Genomic DNA, 19,201 nt, shown 5'->3' with positions numbered 1-19,201 from the left:
GCAGGGAGACAGTTGGTTCTACAACAGCCCGCTGTGGAAGTCGACCTGACAGCAGAACAACGCTCTCTTCTGATGGACAATAATGGAGATCCCTGAGGTCAGAGGTCAGGCAGTCAAGTGAAGGGAGCCGAGTCCTCCAGAGACCTTCAGCCCTCAGCTACAGACTCACAACAGAGACAATCTGGAGACACAAACAGGAAACGAGCAAGGTGCCAAAGTGATCTCCACTCTTATAACCAAGGTGGTGGTTGGAGCTCTGGGGACAGAAGTACATTTTTATATACAGTTAATAGTATTACTATTCAAATAGAGTATTTCTATTTTTCACCTTGCCAAGGCCTTTTTTGCACACGCACAGTAATGAAGTTTGCCACTGGTGTTTTACTTTGTATTTGTTTGTTTTTTAAAAATCAATATGTTTTCTCAGACATCGTCAATGTTTGGTTTCAAGCTTTTAGTTTGTAATGCAGCGTTAGAATGAATCAATACATGTTCCCTGTAACATGATACTGTAGCTGTAAATGAGGGGATTATTAAGCAGTTTTACCATAGAAATAAATACATTTATTTATATTTATGGGGTCTCTAAGAGCTTTACAGGAAATAACACGTAACCAGATTTAAAATGACATAAATCAAGAGTTAAACACATGTACTACATTAGATTGTGTTCATATATTCTTCTTCTTCTTCTTCAGTACATTACAGTGATTAGATACAGTGACTAGAAAGTAAAGGTACTGATTGTTTTGTCTGCACTAGGAATGTACATTTTAATGCTATGCTACTTTTCCATCTTGTACTGATACACATGCTTTACCTTTTTATTTTGCCACGTCGCTCCATTTAAAGTATTACACCCATTGAGTGAGACGCCTCTGCATATCAAACACTTTCCATTACTATCTCTCTTAGTCAGCTACTCAAGCCATTGCTCACTTATTTTTGTCCGAAAAACAAAAACACTGGTTTGTTTGTTGCTACTTGTTAATACTTCACCTTTGGTCGCCCGTGGTGATGAATATGGATAAGGAGGCATGCAGAAACACAATCATGTTCTCCCATCTGGAGTTCGCTGGGAGGTTGCCTCTGTGAAGATGAGCGGATAATCTAGCAGAATAACAAACAAGCTGGCAGCCTGTCTGATAGAAAAGGATGCATTTGGGTCATATTACTGTGGTGCTCCGATCTTGTCATGTTCGACAAACTACGTGGTCAATTTTCAAACCGAATAGCTTTTTCCAAACGAAGTAAAGCAGATATGAAATAAGAGCAATGAGCAGTTTATCCACTTTACTTGTTCTTCACCCACACTTCTTTAAGGCCTTATTATTTGGTTCACATAAACATCTCACTGCTTGCTTTTAGTTGTTCAATTTTCAATAGTATAAGTATTTAAAAGCCAGGTGAATTTACCAGATGCCTATTTGTAGCAGATATCATGACAGTATAGAGAACAAACCATTTAGAAATACTGTTTCATGAAACTAACCTTTTTTAAATTATATATCCAAAAGAATCCGGACTCACTGAAGTAGAGTGTGATTGTGGATGAAGGAGGGATTGTCCATTAATAAAGACCTTCAATCTGTTTTTTAAATTAAACATGTCTTCTCATGATGTCCTGAATGAACATCTGTTATGTCCTATGAAACACCTCATTGGTCATAACATAGGTCAAAGCAGGAAGTTGTTTGAGATCATTTTGTTTAATAAATGTACCGTGGCAATCATGGACTCACTCATTCCCCAACATGGAATATCTAATCCTAGATATTACTACAAGTTAGATTGCCATACATTTAGTACCAGGAGGGTGAACTGTAATATTTTCAGTGGATGTGACTTCACCACCAGTAGATAACGAACCAACCACCACCACCACCGCCATCATCATCATCATCATCATCATCACCCAAGAAGTCAGCTCTCAGGACACCTTTAAAATATTTATTTTAAAAAAAAGATCAAATCCCTGTCTACGTCAGTTGAAGATGAATACCAACATAGCAAATATGCTAAAGATAGCATTATAAGTTGTTTAACATTAGAATGAAAAACTAACTTTTTTGTCTCAACATTAGCAGTTTAGTTAAGCTAAACATTACATAGGATGTACTGGCATGTTGCCATGATATCAGCATACAAACATGGCAACATTCTAGATTAAAAAAAAAAGATTGTGAATATCCGACATTAACATGCTAATTGTGATGTGATAAAAGTTATTGCATATTTACTCACAAACTTTAGTGCATCATCATGGACATCAAAAACGGCAGAGTTCATGTTGACTAGTTAACCGCCATCTGTAGGTGAGCTCAAATGCTAGAATAAGCACAGGAGCAGGAGCGGCCGAGTCTACAGCTCAGTGATGAGCAGAACCAGCAGGACCAGCTCAGTGATGAGCAGGACCAGCTCAGGCTGATGACAGGTGAGCCATTCTGACAGAAAAGAGCTGAGCCTGTCAACCCGAGTTTGAGTTAGCTGCCATGAGGACAAACGATTTTGTTAAGTAACAATAATTGCCTATTAAGGATCCAACGGGTCCTTTCTTGTGTTGTTGTATCTTCGTTTTTCATTAATCCAACAGCTTTGTTTTCTGGGTGAAATGAGCGTAACACCATGTGTCCTAGTGTGGCTAAAGACTGTTGATAGTTAACCTTTGGAAGATTCATTTTTCCCCAAAATAATCATTTTACTGCATGTATTAACACTTTCAACAGTTTCAAATGTTAAACCTTTTTAAGGGGAGCTTCACTGTACATTATCCAACAAAGAGTTACCCACATACTCGGGGATTCCACCTTGTGTCAATCAAACCCATCACCAACTATCCTCACTGGTGTGAGAGTGAAATCATTCCACATACACACTGCTGCAGACTCTGAAGCAAACGTCTTCATCCAAAGGCTAATGCTGCCATCAAGTGGTTGGCTTTGTGTTGAAAACCCAGATCTGCACAGGAAAAATATCACACTGAATGTACTGTACATTAGTGATTTTTTGAATAATGCTTTGGTTCAAAATGACAACAACGTACACATGTTTTCATTAAAGTGTATATTTAAAGATGGCTGAACAGAACAACAACGTAGAAATGTAAACTTTGAAGGTGAAGGAGGGATTTCATCAAACAAAAAAAAACAAAAAAAAAGGTGTTAAGGACAGCCGGCACTGAGCTACTAAGAAATGATTCAACTTAGTAGAGGAAGGAACCGTTCTGCCGCTCCTAATCGACACAAAATGAAAACGTAAGAGGGCAACAAACTGTACATCACATTAAGGCTTGGTCTGAACTCTCCTCTCTTGACTAATGAGAAATCAGAAGAACGTGATTCAGTTTTAGGCGTACGTGTGACTGAATGACAATGCGGCATTGTGTCAAAGGTCTGAAGTCTGAAATGGTGACAGTCAAGTTGCAGAGAAGATAAAAAAAAAAATGTAAAAAAAAAGCGATTCAGACAATATTTTTAAAAAGTGTAAAGAGAAAAAAAACAGGTGATACAAATAAAAGTCACTCTTTTGTGAGATGTGACAGTACAGCTGTATGATGTGTTAGTCTTTGTGTCACTTGATACAAAATAAAATGAAAAAGTTACTGAAGCGTGCACATACAGAAACACCTTTAGTGTTTAGAACATCTGAAGAACCCAGACGGACAAAAAACAGTGCAGTGCCCATAGAACAAGAGGTCAAAGGTTACGGCTCATCAGAGCTGTGTCCCAACTGCATACTAAATAACCCGAAACTATTAGATTACTCCATAAGTTAATTGATCTTTTTTTTTCTTTACCATTAATAAACTTTAATCATTCAATTTTAATAGTTAATTTTTTTATTTCAAGGCAGAAATACAAAAAATGAACTACTTCCATCTTTGCAAATGTGAATATTTGCTATCCTTCACCTTCTATACAAACTAAATATCACTTTGTGTTCGCTGGGAACGGACAGGGACTTTTTTTCCCTTCCTTTTTATGTTATTTTACGAATCAAATAAAGAATAAAGTAAAGAATCAACCGATAAATCAATAACAAAAATGATGGTTCGCAATACTACTACTGTGTATACTAGTAGTTTTTTCTTCCATGGAGGAGATACAACAAGGAGCATGAGCTACATCACATCTAGTATGCTTACTAGAGCTGAAAGGATTAGTGATGGACAGAAAATTAAAGGGCCACTCCACCAATTTTACACGCGAAGCAATTTAATATCACGTTAGAGCATAGTGGTGTGACTTAACCACATAATCAACACCTTTTAAGACGCAGTCTTAAATGCAGTATGGAATCAGGACACAGCTCTAAAGTACAATAAAGATGGTCGTCGGTCCACCGTTGTATCAGATAAGGATGGAAGTTTCTACCTTTCCTCACCTCAGTTGTGTTTACTAGTCTCAGTTTCAGTGCTTGAGTACCAACTACCCCCCTTTCACAGTTCACCAGTCTATTCCTAGTTTCCGATCGCCTCAGTCTGGTCGAAGCACCCAACCCGCTGCATTGATACACGATGAGCTGAACAAAAAGCTAAGAGAGCAGACGGTCACAAAGTATCGAGGGGATGGTGACCAGCGATGAGGCACTAGGCTCTGCACACTGCACTAGAGAGCTCCCTCTGCAGGAAGGGAGGCCTAATTTATTATCACTACTTTTTACACACCATTGCTTGCTTCCGTCTTTAAATCCCTAGCAGCAGAAATGTACAATCTATGCCATTTATGAAAAAGGGGGTGTTGGTGGGGGGGGCATTGTAAAAATTCACATTCATTCTTCCAACGAAATCTCAAGCCCCTCTGTACAAGAATTATTGCATTCACTGATCTATTTGCTGTCATACAAACAAACAAAAAAATCAACAAAACAATCACATAAAGAAATTAAGAGAACTGACAACTGCATATTTAAAAATCACCACAATAATCCAATATATTATCATCCTTTTAGACTTATTCTTTACACAACATATTTACATATTAGGCCAATTTTTTTTTCTCTAAAGAATTTGTTGAAAAAGAAGGTCGGGGAGCAAGGCAGACATGAAGGAGAGGATGATGATAAAAAGGTCCATTTTACAGACGGTGACGTTCCTCCATGCCGCATACCGTCCTCTGTACACGCGTCAGGAACAAGTCCTCAGCTTTCACTTCCTCACTCTCAGTAATGAGTTCACATGTGCCGTGGAGCAAGGTCGATGGGTCTTTGGTGCAAATGTTCCTAGTCCCCCCCCCCCCCCCCCCCCCCTTATCCCCGCACTGATAAGCAGTTAATTAAACGTACCACAAAAAGTTAATCGACGCCGAACCAAGCAGAGCAGCCCTATGCCTCGCCACACATTCAAGTACAAAGTAAAAAACAGACAAACTAGAAAACACAAAAAAAACGGGAGAAATTAAGCAAGACAAAAGGTCCTCGGGATTAAAACGGTTCTGGAGTTAGCCAGATGTGACACTTCCTCGACACACGGGGGCGCTCTAATGAGACGCGCTCGAAACCAAGTGCCAGATAAATGGCCCCTGTGTTCTTCTTCATTGGTTGTTAGAGGTTTCTTCGCAGTTGTTTGTTTTGCTAGAAGAGTTCATCGTCGCCATTATTTCTTTTGGAGTTTCTTGCCTTTCCTCAGGACAAGCTTGTTCTTGATGTGTCCTCGCTTCCTCTTGGCAGTCTGGTTGAAGCGACAGAAGAAAACATTTTCAAAAATTCTCTAAAATCATTTTTCATCTTGAATTTAAACAACTTGCATATCACTTCCATCAAAAATTAGAATCTACTCATTTGTATAATGACTGAATATGATGAATTTAGTGTCAGAATCAGAAAGTGTTGATTATGAGAGCCACTCAGCTTCAATATATGTGTATAAAAATAAGTACAGACTGACTATACTGGTCTTAAAAACTTATATTGGAGCATATGCTCTGGTTTATTAGCAATGGAGAGTTGTTTATCATCATAGTCATCTAATGACTATGATGCGCACGCACGCACACACACACACACACACACACACACACACACACACACACACACACACACACACACACACACACACACACACACACACACACACACACACACACACACACACACACACACACACACACACACACACACAGTTACCTTTTTGGAGGTGTACTTCTGCTTGGGCACTAAACTGCGAAGCTTGTGGTCCAGAGGCTCCCTGTTGTCCAGGTTCTTGACCTTGTAGATCCTCACCAGCCAGTGCTCAGAGGTGAACGCCTCCTCCAGGTGCTTGAACTTGATGTCCTTGTTGCCGATCTCGGCGTTGCGCGTCCGGTCGAAGCCGGGAGGCGTCCGGAAGTCCAGCTTGGAGACAGAAAAGGTTGTCTTGGTTAAAATGTTGCATGTAGCCGTTTGTTTGGAGAGTTTCTCCTCATCCAAAGCAAGGGTAAAAAAAGACAAAGGGTGTCGCCCGCTGTACAAATTCAAACGCAACCCGAGGCAAATCTGTAATTTGTGATATCGGGCTATGTAGATGAAATTGACTCAACTTGCAAAAAGCTTTTCGGTTGAAAAATAGCTTGATATTTTGGGAGATTAAAAGAGTTAGATGAAAGGATTGACACCAGGGGGAAACAGCTCGACTAGCACTCTCCATATAAGCAACAAAGTCTGAATCTGGCACAAATTGTCATTTCTACATTTCGATGCAAGAAAAAAAAATAAAACTTGTTAATTTGGAGAGAACCAGGTTAGTCATTTCCCCTTGTTCCCAGTCTTTATGCTAAGCTAAGCTAACCAGCTCCTATTTGAGTGCCATCATTACTAATTTAGAGACAAGGACAAATTCAATTTAAAAAGAAAAAACAAAGTTCGATAGCTCTTTGATTACAGTGCAGCATCTATCCTTTGGCAACTATGTGTGACAATCTCTCGTTCCTATTATTCGACTCAAAGAACCTTCGCTGTGACCTTCCCACATTTGAGCTCCCTCCCTCCCTCCCTCCCTCCCTCCCTCCCTCTCTCTCGGCTGCTTGAGAGGACACAGCATGTGGCATGTTCAAACATTAGTCACAATAGTTTAGTCTGTCGCCGTGCATTCACTAGGGCTGTTCATTTAAATGTCAAGAAAAAAAAAGAAGAGATAAATTAGTTGGTTTTTGGAGAGATATTCTTTTCATTACATACTTTCTATTCTGTAATGTATTATGCATTGTCAGCATTATCCTTTAATCTCCACTCGCTACTACAAACTGTATCCTCAACTATCTACTTATTGTTTTCTTCCTGATGTAATTTAAGCCAGTTTCCCTTTGTCACATCCTGTTTTGGTAAACCTAATCTACCCTCCCTACTCTCTCTTTCCTCGCTCAGTCCCTCCATCTTTTTCTCCTCAAAACAGCGCTGTGAGCCATACACAGCCTCAGCTGAGTCCGTCTACACATGGCGGCTGCATTGATTCTCCCATCTCTGCTGAGCTGTTGGCCGGGCTACAGCGGGGATGTAAGCACCTGGCAAAAAGGATCTCTCTCATCTCTCCTCTGCTACCTGCCAGAAGTAGCCCTGGAACATTTGAAAGATTCCGGCAATCCCTCATATTCCTCCTCCATACCCCATACCCCTCCTCTCCGGTCCTCAGGAGCTCCCCAAGGCATCTCCTCAAATCCTCTTCTGCCTGTCTGTCAGCCAACTCTGCTTTTAAGATACAGTAGCAAGAAGATTTACACCTTTGGTGGCGACAGCTGCTTGTTATTCTCCGGCAAAGCTGCATAAAATACAGTAATAGTACTGCTTTTTACTTCTTTGGTGATGGCAGCTGCTTGTTACTTTCTGATCTTTGCCCAAAGCTGGAACTCATTATTTAGAGTTTCCCCGTAGCCTTGACCTGACCTGGAAAAAATGACTAAAGACCTGCACAGTTTTTTTTAGCAAAGTTACTTCAAGAGTCTTTGATTAGAACTCTCTCCTCACCTGCATTTCACCAAATCGGTAGTAGGACATCTTGTACATAAGGCAGTTGAGCAGAGTCGGTGAACCGGCCTTATCCACTCTGAACTCTCCCTGAGGGGTGAAGTAGTCGCTCTCCTAAAGAAGACAAGGATCAGGTAAGAGAGGATGAGGTCCAGAAAATGAGTAGATGGTGAAGTAGTTAAGCAGAACTGGAGATACCGATAGAGGTGGATAAAAATATAAAGAGATTGTTGAGGGAATATTGAGGGAAGATGTCACTAATTAAAGAGGCTCACATAGGGCATAGTGGATAAAAACGTATTAATTACATTTATTAAATCACTTACATTAATAAAAACGTCTGTGTTCACACAAACATAAAACAAAATGTTTTTAAACTATTGCCCAGCTAGTTAAAATTTTCTTGTTGAATTCTGACAAAACCAGGCTAACCGTTTCCACTTGTTTCCGGTCTTCATGCTAAGCTAAAAAGAACCATTTGCAAACTGTAAATTAGCAAATTTACAGTTTCTGTAGCCTGGTTCTGTAATCCGGGTTGTGGATTAAATAAACATGGCTTCCTTGTTAGATTTGTCCTGGAGAACACAGATGTGTTGGCCGTGTATAAGGGTAGCCTGGTTTCTGATGGGCTTTTTACTTCTTTGTGCATGAGATAGACTTCCGGAGTCCGGCTAACACCTCAGCTACAGGTGACAGTAGGGAGAACTGACAGGTCAAGGACATAAGCGTAGATTTTGACAAATGAAAACAGGTTGGAGGCGGAGCAAGTGTGCAAAACTTTGCGTAGAGGAAACATTGATTTCACAGCTGTGTGAGTGCATGTAACAAGAGAAAAGCTGCAGTGACGGGCAGGTCTCACACTCACCCTGATGTCCTTTGGGTGCTCTCCCTCTGCTATCCTCACCATCCACAGGAACTTGTTTATATCGTCTCCTGAGTAGCCGATCACTCCTCCGAAGATAATCAGCACGTAGTCCACATCCAACGTCCTCATGATTGTGTAGGCTGCGCTCTCGTTGGAAGACATGGCTTTTCCCACCTAGACACATCCGTGCAGAATGACAAGTTTAATTTGTCGTTTCCTCTGTTTCACAAGACACGATGCTTCAACTACAGCAATGGCAACAAGAATTATTAAACAGACAGCCATCTTGTATCTTCAGTAATTACATTTCCTGTGGACAGATGCTGAAGTGACAACAGGCAGCAGGTAGAAAGCAAGAAAGAAGAACGCTAGGGGGCTTTTAACTAAAAGACGAAAAAACATTTGTGTACATTTGGCAACAGAAATGAGAAAAAAAACAAATCAAACCCACAGAATCTGACAGCAATTAACTGAAATCCCCCTACAGTGTAAATTCAATGGGAAAAGTTTAAATAAACAATATTATCTGGTGTTGGAAGGAGCGGTTTTATACTATGTGGCAGCTATGTATAAAATGCACTGACGAGCTCGCTATTCATAGGAGACATGTGCATGGATCAAAACAGGAAGAGAGCGACGAGATGAAGGCTAAAATAGACTCACCAGCGCTATGTGACTGTTGTTCCATGTGTTGTTATCGACTAGCGTGGTCCTGTTGGCCATGCCGGCTATCTGGTAACCGTAGTCCCACCACGACATGACGCGGGCGTGTTCGTCTGTATTCTGCCTCAGCCAGTAGTAGGCCTCCCTGAAGTCATCCAGGATGTTGCGCGTCCTAACAAGGAAAACACGGTTGACAGGTAACAGTGTTGACAGGCGTATAGCTGCGGAGGCTAATAATATTTCCGTTAAGACTTTGAATCAGGAGGGCAACAACAGCTGAAAATAGAGCATCCGTGCATAATAAACTAGGGGGGGTTAAAAACACACGCTCATGTCCTAAATTTACCTCGAGGAGTAAAAAAGCAGACCTAAAAGCCAAGCAACCAATTAGTTGTAGGGAAGGTAATCATATTATGTGTGTGTGTGTGTGTGTGTGTGTGTGTGTGTGTGTGTGTGTGCTATGCGTGGGCGCATATGTGCGAGAAGAAAGAGCAGAGTGACAGCTATGCTCCCAGCAGCACAGCTAAAACCATTGTCTGAGAGCTGCCGTGGTTCCATTAATATATGCATGAGGACATGCATCAACCATTTAGTCTTGGCCTCCAATATTTCCTCCCTAATGCTTAAAGAGAATAATTATGCCTGTAAAGAATCTCAAGAGAATAATATATCGGCTTTTTTGTAAATTCAGAGATGGATGACTTCTGTAGCGACAATAAGTTAAGCAATCATATTAAAGCTCACAGGTGCACATATCAATATTTCCACAAACCTTATGAAATATTCATGCACTCCCTCTATCCTGTGTGTGTGTTCATTTGCATGCAAGGTTGAGCAACCAGTTCTTCTGCATTATGAAATATTACTTGAAACTTTGGCTCCTCACCAACAAAAGTCTGCTTCCACATTACACCCGCAGAGTGTGTGTGTGTGTGTGTGTGTGTGTGTGTGTGTGTGTGTGTGTGTGTGTGTGTGTGTTGCATACCCGTCGTGGTTGTATGAGGCCAGCACCACACTGGGACTGGAGTAGGCGTTACTGGTGACCCAGGTGCAGTGGACGGCGAACATCATCAGCAGCATGAGCATGAGCATGGTGACGATGGACTTGATGTTGGGGCCCAAACCCTCCTCGGCCTTCTCCTGCTCCGACACGTGTTTGCGTACCTTACCGGCCTGCGGGGGGAGACAAACACTGTTGTGACGGACAGGAAACAGTCTACAGAGTTTCTGGGGAGATGAATTATTGAGTGGATTAAATCGTTGAATGAACTAATTGGGCAAAGTATCTTACATCATCCTGATGTTTTCTGTACTGTTTGATGCATCACTGAGCTGTTTGATGCCTCACACTCGCAGCAGAGAATTGTTAAGGCTATAAAAAGTCTGGAGGGGGAAGAAATCTGCATAATGTGAAAATTTTTCCTTCTCCAGCACCTCCAATTACATCCTCTGACACCTAAACTGAGGCTAAAAGTGGACAAAGATAGATGTGGATAACGCTATGCACTTGGTACTATGCACCTTACTGTTGGAATGAACAGCAAAACAATATGTCACAGACACTAATTCCACTGAGATACAGACGTTGTACTTGCTGATATCTTTAATAATATTTGAAATTGTTTTAATTAGTGTGCGTGTGTGACAACGGTCTAGCTGTGGTGTGATAGTTATTTGTTATTCTCGTAAAGGGCATATTAATAGAAATAAGACTCAATAAATAAAGGTTACCTGACAATTTATAACGAATATAGGGGGCACATTTGGTTAGCGAATAAAGCCTTTAACTCTAAACTTTCCACAAACATGACGGGTTGATGACATTAGATTAATTGCTTGATAAAAAAAATTCAAGATGGTTGTATGCCGGGCCAAAATGTACCTTTTTCTCCTGTTTGTTTTTTATTTTGTACCCAAGTTTTCACTGCAATTGTATGTTTTACAATAATAAAATACATTCAATATTAGTCTCAAAATTCTAATCTCATTGATTTATCCATTTCTGACCTCAAAACCTTTGCAGAACCATCATTTTTTAAACTTGCAGACTTCTAGTCCTCAATTATTGGCACATTACTACTTTTCTCCAAAGTGTTTTTCTAACAACCATCAGCAGAAATATTTATCACAATTTGTTTCACATTGTGTGAAATTTGTATACAGCTTGTAGTAACAGCAAAGCTTACAAGTTTATCCAAAATGTCCATCACAGCTTTGTTTTTTTTCCACCAGCGCAGGACAGCAATGATGTGCAACAAGCCCCGTCACCATAAACAGACGTCCAACATTGACATCTCGATGTTTAAAAACTGGCTTAAATGCGTAATTTTTTGAAGCATCTGTTACTTTCACAAAATTGTTGCACGAGCTACATTTTTATATCTCGGCAACACTTCTCAAAGACGGCTATTTGTAGGCAACACATGAAACGTTGTGATTAAGAGGTGGACTGGAATAGACAAAGACAGCAGTCGGATCAACACTCCACCAAGTGAGACGGCTCAAATTCTGACAACAGCATCAAACAGCTGCAGCTGAATCACAGTTGAATCACAGTTTACCCAAACTGGCAAGCTAAACTGGTGGGGAGTGAGGGAAGCTGACAGACATGCAAATGATAAATCCAAACTGCAACTGTCTGTAAAGTCGGTAATGTTTTCTTATTTATTAATGCAAATTTCTACAATCATTCCGTCCCGACCTTGTCATAAAGATTCCCAGAATTCCTCTTGTCGTCCTCGTCGCTGCTGTCTTCAGCAGGTGGTTTCTCCCTCTTTGTGTCGTCTCCCATGTAATGCTCAAAGACACTGGAGAAAGCCACCGCAGACAGCATGCACACCACCGGCGTCAGTGTCAGCATCAGACGCACCATCACGCCGGCGAAATAGACGGCGCTGATCGCGTACAGGGCCACTGGAATGAAAACAGAGGTGGGGTGGGGGGTGGGGCAAAGTAGACAAAGGTCAGACGAGGAGAAAGGCGGTGTGAATATAAAGGACGGAGGGAAAGGGCCGGTGTTTGCGAGGACGAGATAAAGACATGAAAAGGAGAAATTGAGTTGTAACGCAGCATAATCAGTCTGTCGGCTCTGAAAGCTCAAACCCTAAATGGAGAGAGAGCGCGCTGGCTGCTTTCCGTCCTTGAAAAGTGCCGACCCGGCTCAACAGGTGCATGGCTAATCAATAGCTGTAATTGGCTGATTAAGTCTGAGGGAGAAACAGGTTGCTGAAAAACTCTTCTAGCGCTCAAAAGGTTCTCTGCCCTTGATCTTACTCTGTACAAATAAAAGTTTTGTTTGAGTTGTTTTTCATGTCTCCCTCAGTGTCTTTCTTTCAGGCAGAGGGAAAGCTGAGTGAGCGTTACAATATCGGAAACAAGGACGATACTATAATGATGAGGATGTTTCCTAAACCAGTTCATTCACATCCAGCGATATGAGTCCTGATCACTACACTCTCTTAATTTGACTTATTACATACAGTTTACAAATAGTGCCTGTTTATTATAGCTCATACTTAATAAAGCAGATAAATGAGAGCGACAATTACAGATTAAAGGACTATATCAGTAAAACTGATAAGAAATGACAGAGCGACTGACAGACTGGCCCTTTCAAGTTTGCAGGTTTGATCATCAGCACAAAAAAAAGATGTCTCAACGGTGTGAGAAAATATATGTATAGTACATGCAAGCATAAGGTTGGAAGCTAACTCCAATTCCCACTGTGCATTTTGGTGAAAAAAATCCAATCACCGAGTTTGAACTTCTTTATTCTGAACATGATTTCTGTAAAAGGAACATAATTGAAAATGTAAATAATCTAATTTGCTGGAATAAACCTAATCTAGGAAGGTCCTGTGTTTATAGGTTAAGTAACATTGACGATGTCATTAAAGCAGAGAGTTGGACGGTGTAACTCTATGCCAAAATGAAATTTAAATCTTTGACAGCATTCATTTAAATAAACGAGAGATAGACAGATGAACGATAGATTCAAACAAAACGCTCCTACCAAACACTCGTTCATCATTGATGTTCTTGATGCAGAACCAGAGGCCTGCTGGGAATGTGCAGACCAGGATGTGGAGGTCGAAGAAGAAGGAGACCCACGTCGTCGGCTGGTGCTCCGACACGGACGCGATGATGGGGATGTGGATCTTTGCGTAGCTGGAGACGGAGAGAGGAATGAGAAGGGGAGACACAGGCGGGATGTAAGTCATGTTGGGAGTGTTCAGACAAATTATACATTAGATCCTCCTGATTAACTCCAGAATTATGAAGGGGAAAAAAATAATTTACCTCCCTGACTAACAAATTTAGCACTCAAGATGACTCGTGTTTTTCTGATCTGTGTGTTCGCTCTTTATTCACTACGGGACTTTTACACAGCAGTTTCTATACAACTTTAAATATTTCTCAAAGTGTTTAGTGAGTACAGCTGGGTACGAGAAAACACACAGCACATTAAGAAATTAGTATGAGCCTCCAGAGAAAAGTGAAAAAAAAAAAAAAAAAAAAAGAAATATCCCATACTGCTTCAGTCAGCAAACAGAGTGGGGGGTGGGGAGTGAGGGTGGAGGAGAATTGATTGGGTGTGCTGAAATATCAAACACACAGAGCATTCAGAGAACACGGGGTGCCTGGTGCTGTTTGGGAGTAAGACAATAGTTAAACACAGAGCCCGGGCTGTACTGTTTTCCCCCTCTGGGATGGTGCGGGGGGGTTGTTTAAAGGCGTCTTCAGAAACACACTCGACTGAACAAGTGTTCCATCGACAGCGAGAGTGTGAAGGTCAGCAGAGCTTACCCGGTGTCCCAGAGAGAGTAGAAACGACCACTCCACGGAGCAATGTATCCTGGGGAAAGAAAAGACAATCAATACAGAAATATATAACATTTGTGTTTTCATGTTTTCCACTCGACTCTTGGAATACAACAAGTGCTGCTAGGTGTGCAGGAAGTTTGTTGAACGATGTTTATGTAAAGGCGAGTTTACGGTCGTTACAGTAGCCTATAAATTGACATGTACGGTTTAAATATATGCTATTGCTTGGTGGTGGACTTCTTTTGCTGTGAAAACCATATATACATCGATGCCGTATTGGCCTCTTCAGCCCATTGCCACGATAAGTCAACTTTGCCGTCATATTGGAGCAGACTGGCCTTTAAACAAAAGCAAGAGAACAGGGTAGCTGCCTTCTTCCTGGATAAAAAGCATAATGTCCACATTTGTCAAGGTCAGGGTTTATGACCTACATGGAATACTGTATGTTAGATTGTGTGAAGATTGGAGCAGACATTTCTTAATACCCAAAATTACGCACAAAGGGTTGTACACATTTGTTAATCTTATTTAAAATATTTGCATCATGTTACACAGATTTGTGATCATTTTAAGATCAATTTCACTCCAAGAAAAACCAAAGAGAACGTGTCGATGCTAAAAATGAATTCTATTGATGCTACGTAATTACTTGAATTGACTTGTTTATAAATTTAACTGAAACCATTTAAGCTGCAAATTAGACCGCACAGGGCATTTTATGCACGCATACAAATGTCTTATTTTGGTTAGGCTTTGATGTGGAATACATTTCAGCTCTCAACTGTTGCCTGGGGGCTCTCACAGCCACTCACACACTCCTACTGTATGTGCACAGAAAACACAAACAAAAGCCACGGCCCCATATCTCAACTCGTTTGCACCAACATGTAGATATATCGAGTCCTTTGATGCTCCTCGAGAGAGATTGTGGTTAATTTGTTTAATATTAATGATGAAATAATCACCAAAACCATCATAAAAAAAAAAAAAATCTAAATAAAAGAGCACTTTTAAATAAGATGCCACAAAGCGCTGAACCGAAGCAGGCAAGACAAATATATGAAAAAGCAGTAAAAGTGGAATGAAGGAGATATTTTTGAGAGTTGATTTATAGGATGACACTGATTTAACCGATCAATACTTGGCACCGTGTTCAAGAGGAGAAAAAACACACCCGGCTACTCTGCTGCAGAGATTCTTATGAGATGAAAAAGTCTGACAGAACAGAGAAGGACATGTGCAGTTTCACTGGGAAACTGGCACATCACCAAACAGTCATCTACTCCCACTGCTGCCTTCAGTTGGCCGGCGCATCACAGCGTTTACCAGACGTCCAGTTGAAGTCAGGGGTCCTCACGGGACTTCTGCATCCAAATCAGCTCTAAAGCAGGCGGGCGACCAATCTAAGGACGGCAATGTTGCTGCAGATGTGATGTGCCACCGTGTCTTTGCACCGGGCAGACGGCCTGGCTGGCGTGTTTACATAATCTGGAGTGGCAGATTGTTGGTTAAGGCAAGTAAATAAACTGCTGCCTTAATCAAGGTGAGAAAGCCAATATATTATGTTGGGTAAAAAAAAAACCAGTCATGCTTTATTGAGGCTCATTACACGTAGCAGAAAAGGTGTGCATATACAGCCGGAGGGGATGAGCGAGCTCTCCTCTTAAAAAACTATACCGGCTTCTTCCTTGAGACCCGTCTGAGGTAATGAACCGCTAGATGAGAGGAGCAGAGGCAGTGTCAAATAAGAGCTATAGGCTGTGTCATCTTAAATCTCAACGCTTCAGCTGGAGACAAATACAAATCAATAAACAGCAAGGAGGCAACATTTGAAAGGTTGGAAAGCAGGCAGAGCTGAATATAATAGAGGAAAACATTAACAAGGACAAAGTTCAAGCAGCCGGCTGTGCGCATCAGGGTTCAACCAGGCCGACCAAAAACAACAGAAATGATTCCACGAAAAGGCCCTCGGTAGAGCACAATCCTCCAACAAATGTTCTCCAACTTGCATCCTTATCAGTTTATATTTGTTCATCATTTGCCTTCTGGGTTTCATTTTCTGACAAACCAAACGCTGATTGGCAGCCCACTGGGGAGGCCCGGGAGGTCAGACCATCGGGGAATAGTGTATAAACACACTTACTTTTGGCTGAATAAAGAAAACTAAATTTAAAATGGCTGAAATCCCAGATCTGGATCATCATGAAAAAATCTAGTCAACTGATCCTTCCACAAAAGGCTATTTGTTCACCACATCTCAGCCAAACTCATTTCTTATACGTGTGCTAATAAACACACAAACAGATGGGGAAGGAAACATTACCGTTGGAGTATGAAAATAACATTAGAAAGTGATATTATATCTCGACACTGAAGACTGAACCAGGAAATAAACCCAGGACATACTAGATGTATCGTTTGTTGGCATTTGTGTGGCTTAAAGTTAAATTTTGGTATTTTTGTGTCTGTGACTAATGGGAACAACAATTTTTCAAAATGGTTCAATACCTACAGACGGCAACCACTAAACAGGCTGCAATGCAATCGCTCACGGCAACTCCTTACAATCGATGAGGTCAACAAATGAATTCGACAAATGATCATACGTTTTCTATAAATTCATCTATTGACTTTTTCAATTCATTTAGGCTTTTTCGTAGAACCCGAGGATCTGTCTTCACGTTGCTAGTTTTGTCCGACTAACAGTATAAATCCCGAAGACATTCAATATTAAATGACACATAGAATAAAGCATCAAATACTCTACATCGTAAAGCTGAAAGCAAAACTTTGGGTAATTTTTGCTTGATAAGCGACTTAATTGATTATTATGCATGGAGTAATACTCTGTCAACCAAGTAGTCAATTGTTTCAGCTCGACTTACAAGGACAAAAGAATACAATAAATGACAGCCTCCATGTATGTGAACTGAGAAAGCGTGTGAGCAGACATACAGACCTGTGTAAGTGAGATAGATAACGGTGAGGAAGACCACGCCGGCGGCCAGAGAGACTCCGAGGAGGAAGAGTGTCTGGAACTCCTGTCTGGTCAGCCTGTCCTTCAGGTACTGCAGGAAGGCGTAGGCTTGGAGAAGTGCAAACACACCTGGGAAAGAAGCCACAGGCAGAAAGCAAAGAATGAGCAAACATACACAGCAAACTCACACTGAATATTTGAAAAGGCCCCGATTCATGTTGTCTCCTGCAGGGCAACCAAGACGGTCTTTTTTTTCTCGTGGTTAAGAAGTGCCGCTGTCAGTTCGGCAGAATTCTCGACATAGCCGTTCACGGTAGCCCCTTCGGCTGTTCATGCAGGTGTCAAAGACAAATACTGTGGGACAACATATTTCAAATGCATGAGACAGGTTTGTGTGAATAAGCCCTTCTCTTTCTAGAGCCTTGTCCTTCCTTTCTTTCCTCCATTCCTTTGCTTTGTCACTTTCTCAGCGCCCTTTTCTCCGGTGCGTCTTCTGGCGAGTACGATATAAAAAATGTAAAAAGAGGTCTGGTTGCTCTCGCTTTCGTCACCTCCCATCCCTTTGACAAATCTTGTGTGAAATCGCCTTACTCCTCCGCTAGCACCACCACCGCCCACAGCAGGTCTCACCCATTTCCAAGGTTAAGGCCGTCTGTCTGTCTCCCGGAGAGCCGCTGTGGCGCTAACGTGCTTGTCAGTCTGTGCCACCCTGCCTGTCTGCCTGCCTCAGGGGCCGACGTCTCAACGGTACCGACAGGTCCGCGTCTCTGTCACTCTCTTCCTCGTCTCCCACTGTGCTCCCTGAATGCCACCACCAGATGTTCTGAGCAGCTGCTACCCCAGCGACATACACAAAAAACACACTGAGAGAGCAGGGAGTCAAAAACGGAGAGAGGAGGGGATTTATATATATTTTTTTGTGGTGCATTTTCTCAAAGCCTCTCATAATTCTGTTTGTGTTGTAGACTCTCAGGAAAACAGGGACACTTCAACGTAAGCCTGCTGCAGTGTTAAGAGAATTTTCAAAAAAGGTGCTGCTCGGCTTCCTAAAGCTGCCAATGACAGTCCTCTCCCAATCTGGATGTACACGGACGCAGGACCCATGCGCGTACATAAGCACCCATCCGTGCCGTCAGGCAGCAGATGGGCCCACTCTTGAGTGGCGAAAAACCGAACGAGCTTTAATAAACTACCCACAAGCCAAAACGAAAAGTACTTACAGCGCTAAACCCATATGGGCGGCTTGTGAAGCTGCTTACTTAATTCTATTTTGTGAATATATTCTGAGAGGGTCCTGTGTTCTTCTGCACACGGAGCGTGACTAAAGGCATCGGCGGAGGGGGATTCAATTCCCGCCGTAGCCAAACAACCTTAAAGTGTGTGCATCCACGGTACCGTGAGGTGCTTTGGATGACAAGCGAGCGTCTTATGTAAAGTCACACCTTTAATACATGAACAACAGCATTCCACCCGAGCCTTTCCCTTGTGTGGCAGCATACATTTGTTGGCAGGGTTCAGGGCAGGTCGGAGGAACTGAAATGCAATCTCTGCGTAGTATTAATGAGTCTTTGTATAAAAAGCAAATTCTGCCCCAGTTACTTTATGTAACTTTTATTCCGAATAGTCCATTCAGTGGTAAAATACGATCAATTTCACTGTAATTCAAGGTGCTTTGTAACAAGTCTGTGTTTTAGAGACAAATGTAGAATTAAACCTGCATTAATTGATTTTTTTGGCCAGTTGTTGGCCGAGTAACAAGTTGTACAGCGACATATATTAACATACATTATCACCTAATTAAGGTGATATGGCAAACAGTTGACTATTTAGCGTTGAACTGACAGAGAGCAACACTATTTAGCAGTCTTGTTTCTAGCCACCTAATGAATATCAGTCCAATATTCACCCCCAAACTCCAAAGTTAAAGATTTTGCTAC

The 19,201-nt window shown here is 41.5% G+C and overlaps 2 protein-coding genes across 3 annotated transcripts in view; one reads left to right on the top strand and one right to left on the bottom strand.

Moving 5' to 3' along the window:
• The window catches only part of LOC137872795 (oxysterol-binding protein-related protein 10-like), a 66,494-nt gene extending 64,889 nt beyond the window's left edge, over nt 1-1,605 (top strand). For both annotated transcript variants that reach the window (XM_068711247.1, XM_068711246.1), the window contains one exon: nt 5-1,605. In XM_068711247.1, coding sequence (XP_068567348.1) covers nt 5-49 — 45 coding nt within the window. In that variant the 3' untranslated portion in view covers nt 50-1,605. The remainder of the gene's footprint in view (nt 1-4) is intronic.
• Nucleotides 1,606-5,248: 3,643 nt separating this feature from the next.
• LOC137872794 (dolichyl-diphosphooligosaccharide--protein glycosyltransferase subunit STT3B-like) overlaps nt 5,249-19,201 on the bottom strand; it is a 73,091-nt gene continuing 59,138 nt past the window's right edge. The window contains exons 7-16 of the mRNA XM_068711245.1: nt 17,247-17,393; nt 14,270-14,318; nt 13,476-13,630; nt 12,165-12,376; nt 10,449-10,636; nt 9,464-9,635; nt 8,801-8,974; nt 7,936-8,049; nt 6,124-6,330; nt 5,249-5,668 (exon numbers count right to left, since the gene is read on the bottom strand). Of these exons, the coding sequence (XP_068567346.1) occupies nt 5,594-5,668; nt 6,124-6,330; nt 7,936-8,049; nt 8,801-8,974; nt 9,464-9,635; nt 10,449-10,636; nt 12,165-12,376; nt 13,476-13,630; nt 14,270-14,318; nt 17,247-17,393 (1,493 nt within the window). The 3' untranslated portion in view covers nt 5,249-5,593. The remainder of the gene's footprint in view (nt 5,669-6,123; nt 6,331-7,935; nt 8,050-8,800; nt 8,975-9,463; nt 9,636-10,448; nt 10,637-12,164; nt 12,377-13,475; nt 13,631-14,269; nt 14,319-17,246; nt 17,394-19,201) is intronic.

The sequence above is a fragment of the Cebidichthys violaceus genome, unplaced genomic scaffold (genome assembly GCF_023349555.1).
Source record: "Cebidichthys violaceus isolate CVI_PGR_0920_01 unplaced genomic scaffold, fCebVio1.0.p SCAF_16, whole genome shotgun sequence".
In the NCBI taxonomy this organism is placed as follows: domain Eukaryota; kingdom Metazoa; phylum Chordata; class Actinopteri; order Perciformes; family Stichaeidae; genus Cebidichthys; species Cebidichthys violaceus.
This window is presented reverse-complemented; position numbering and strand designations above follow the sequence as displayed.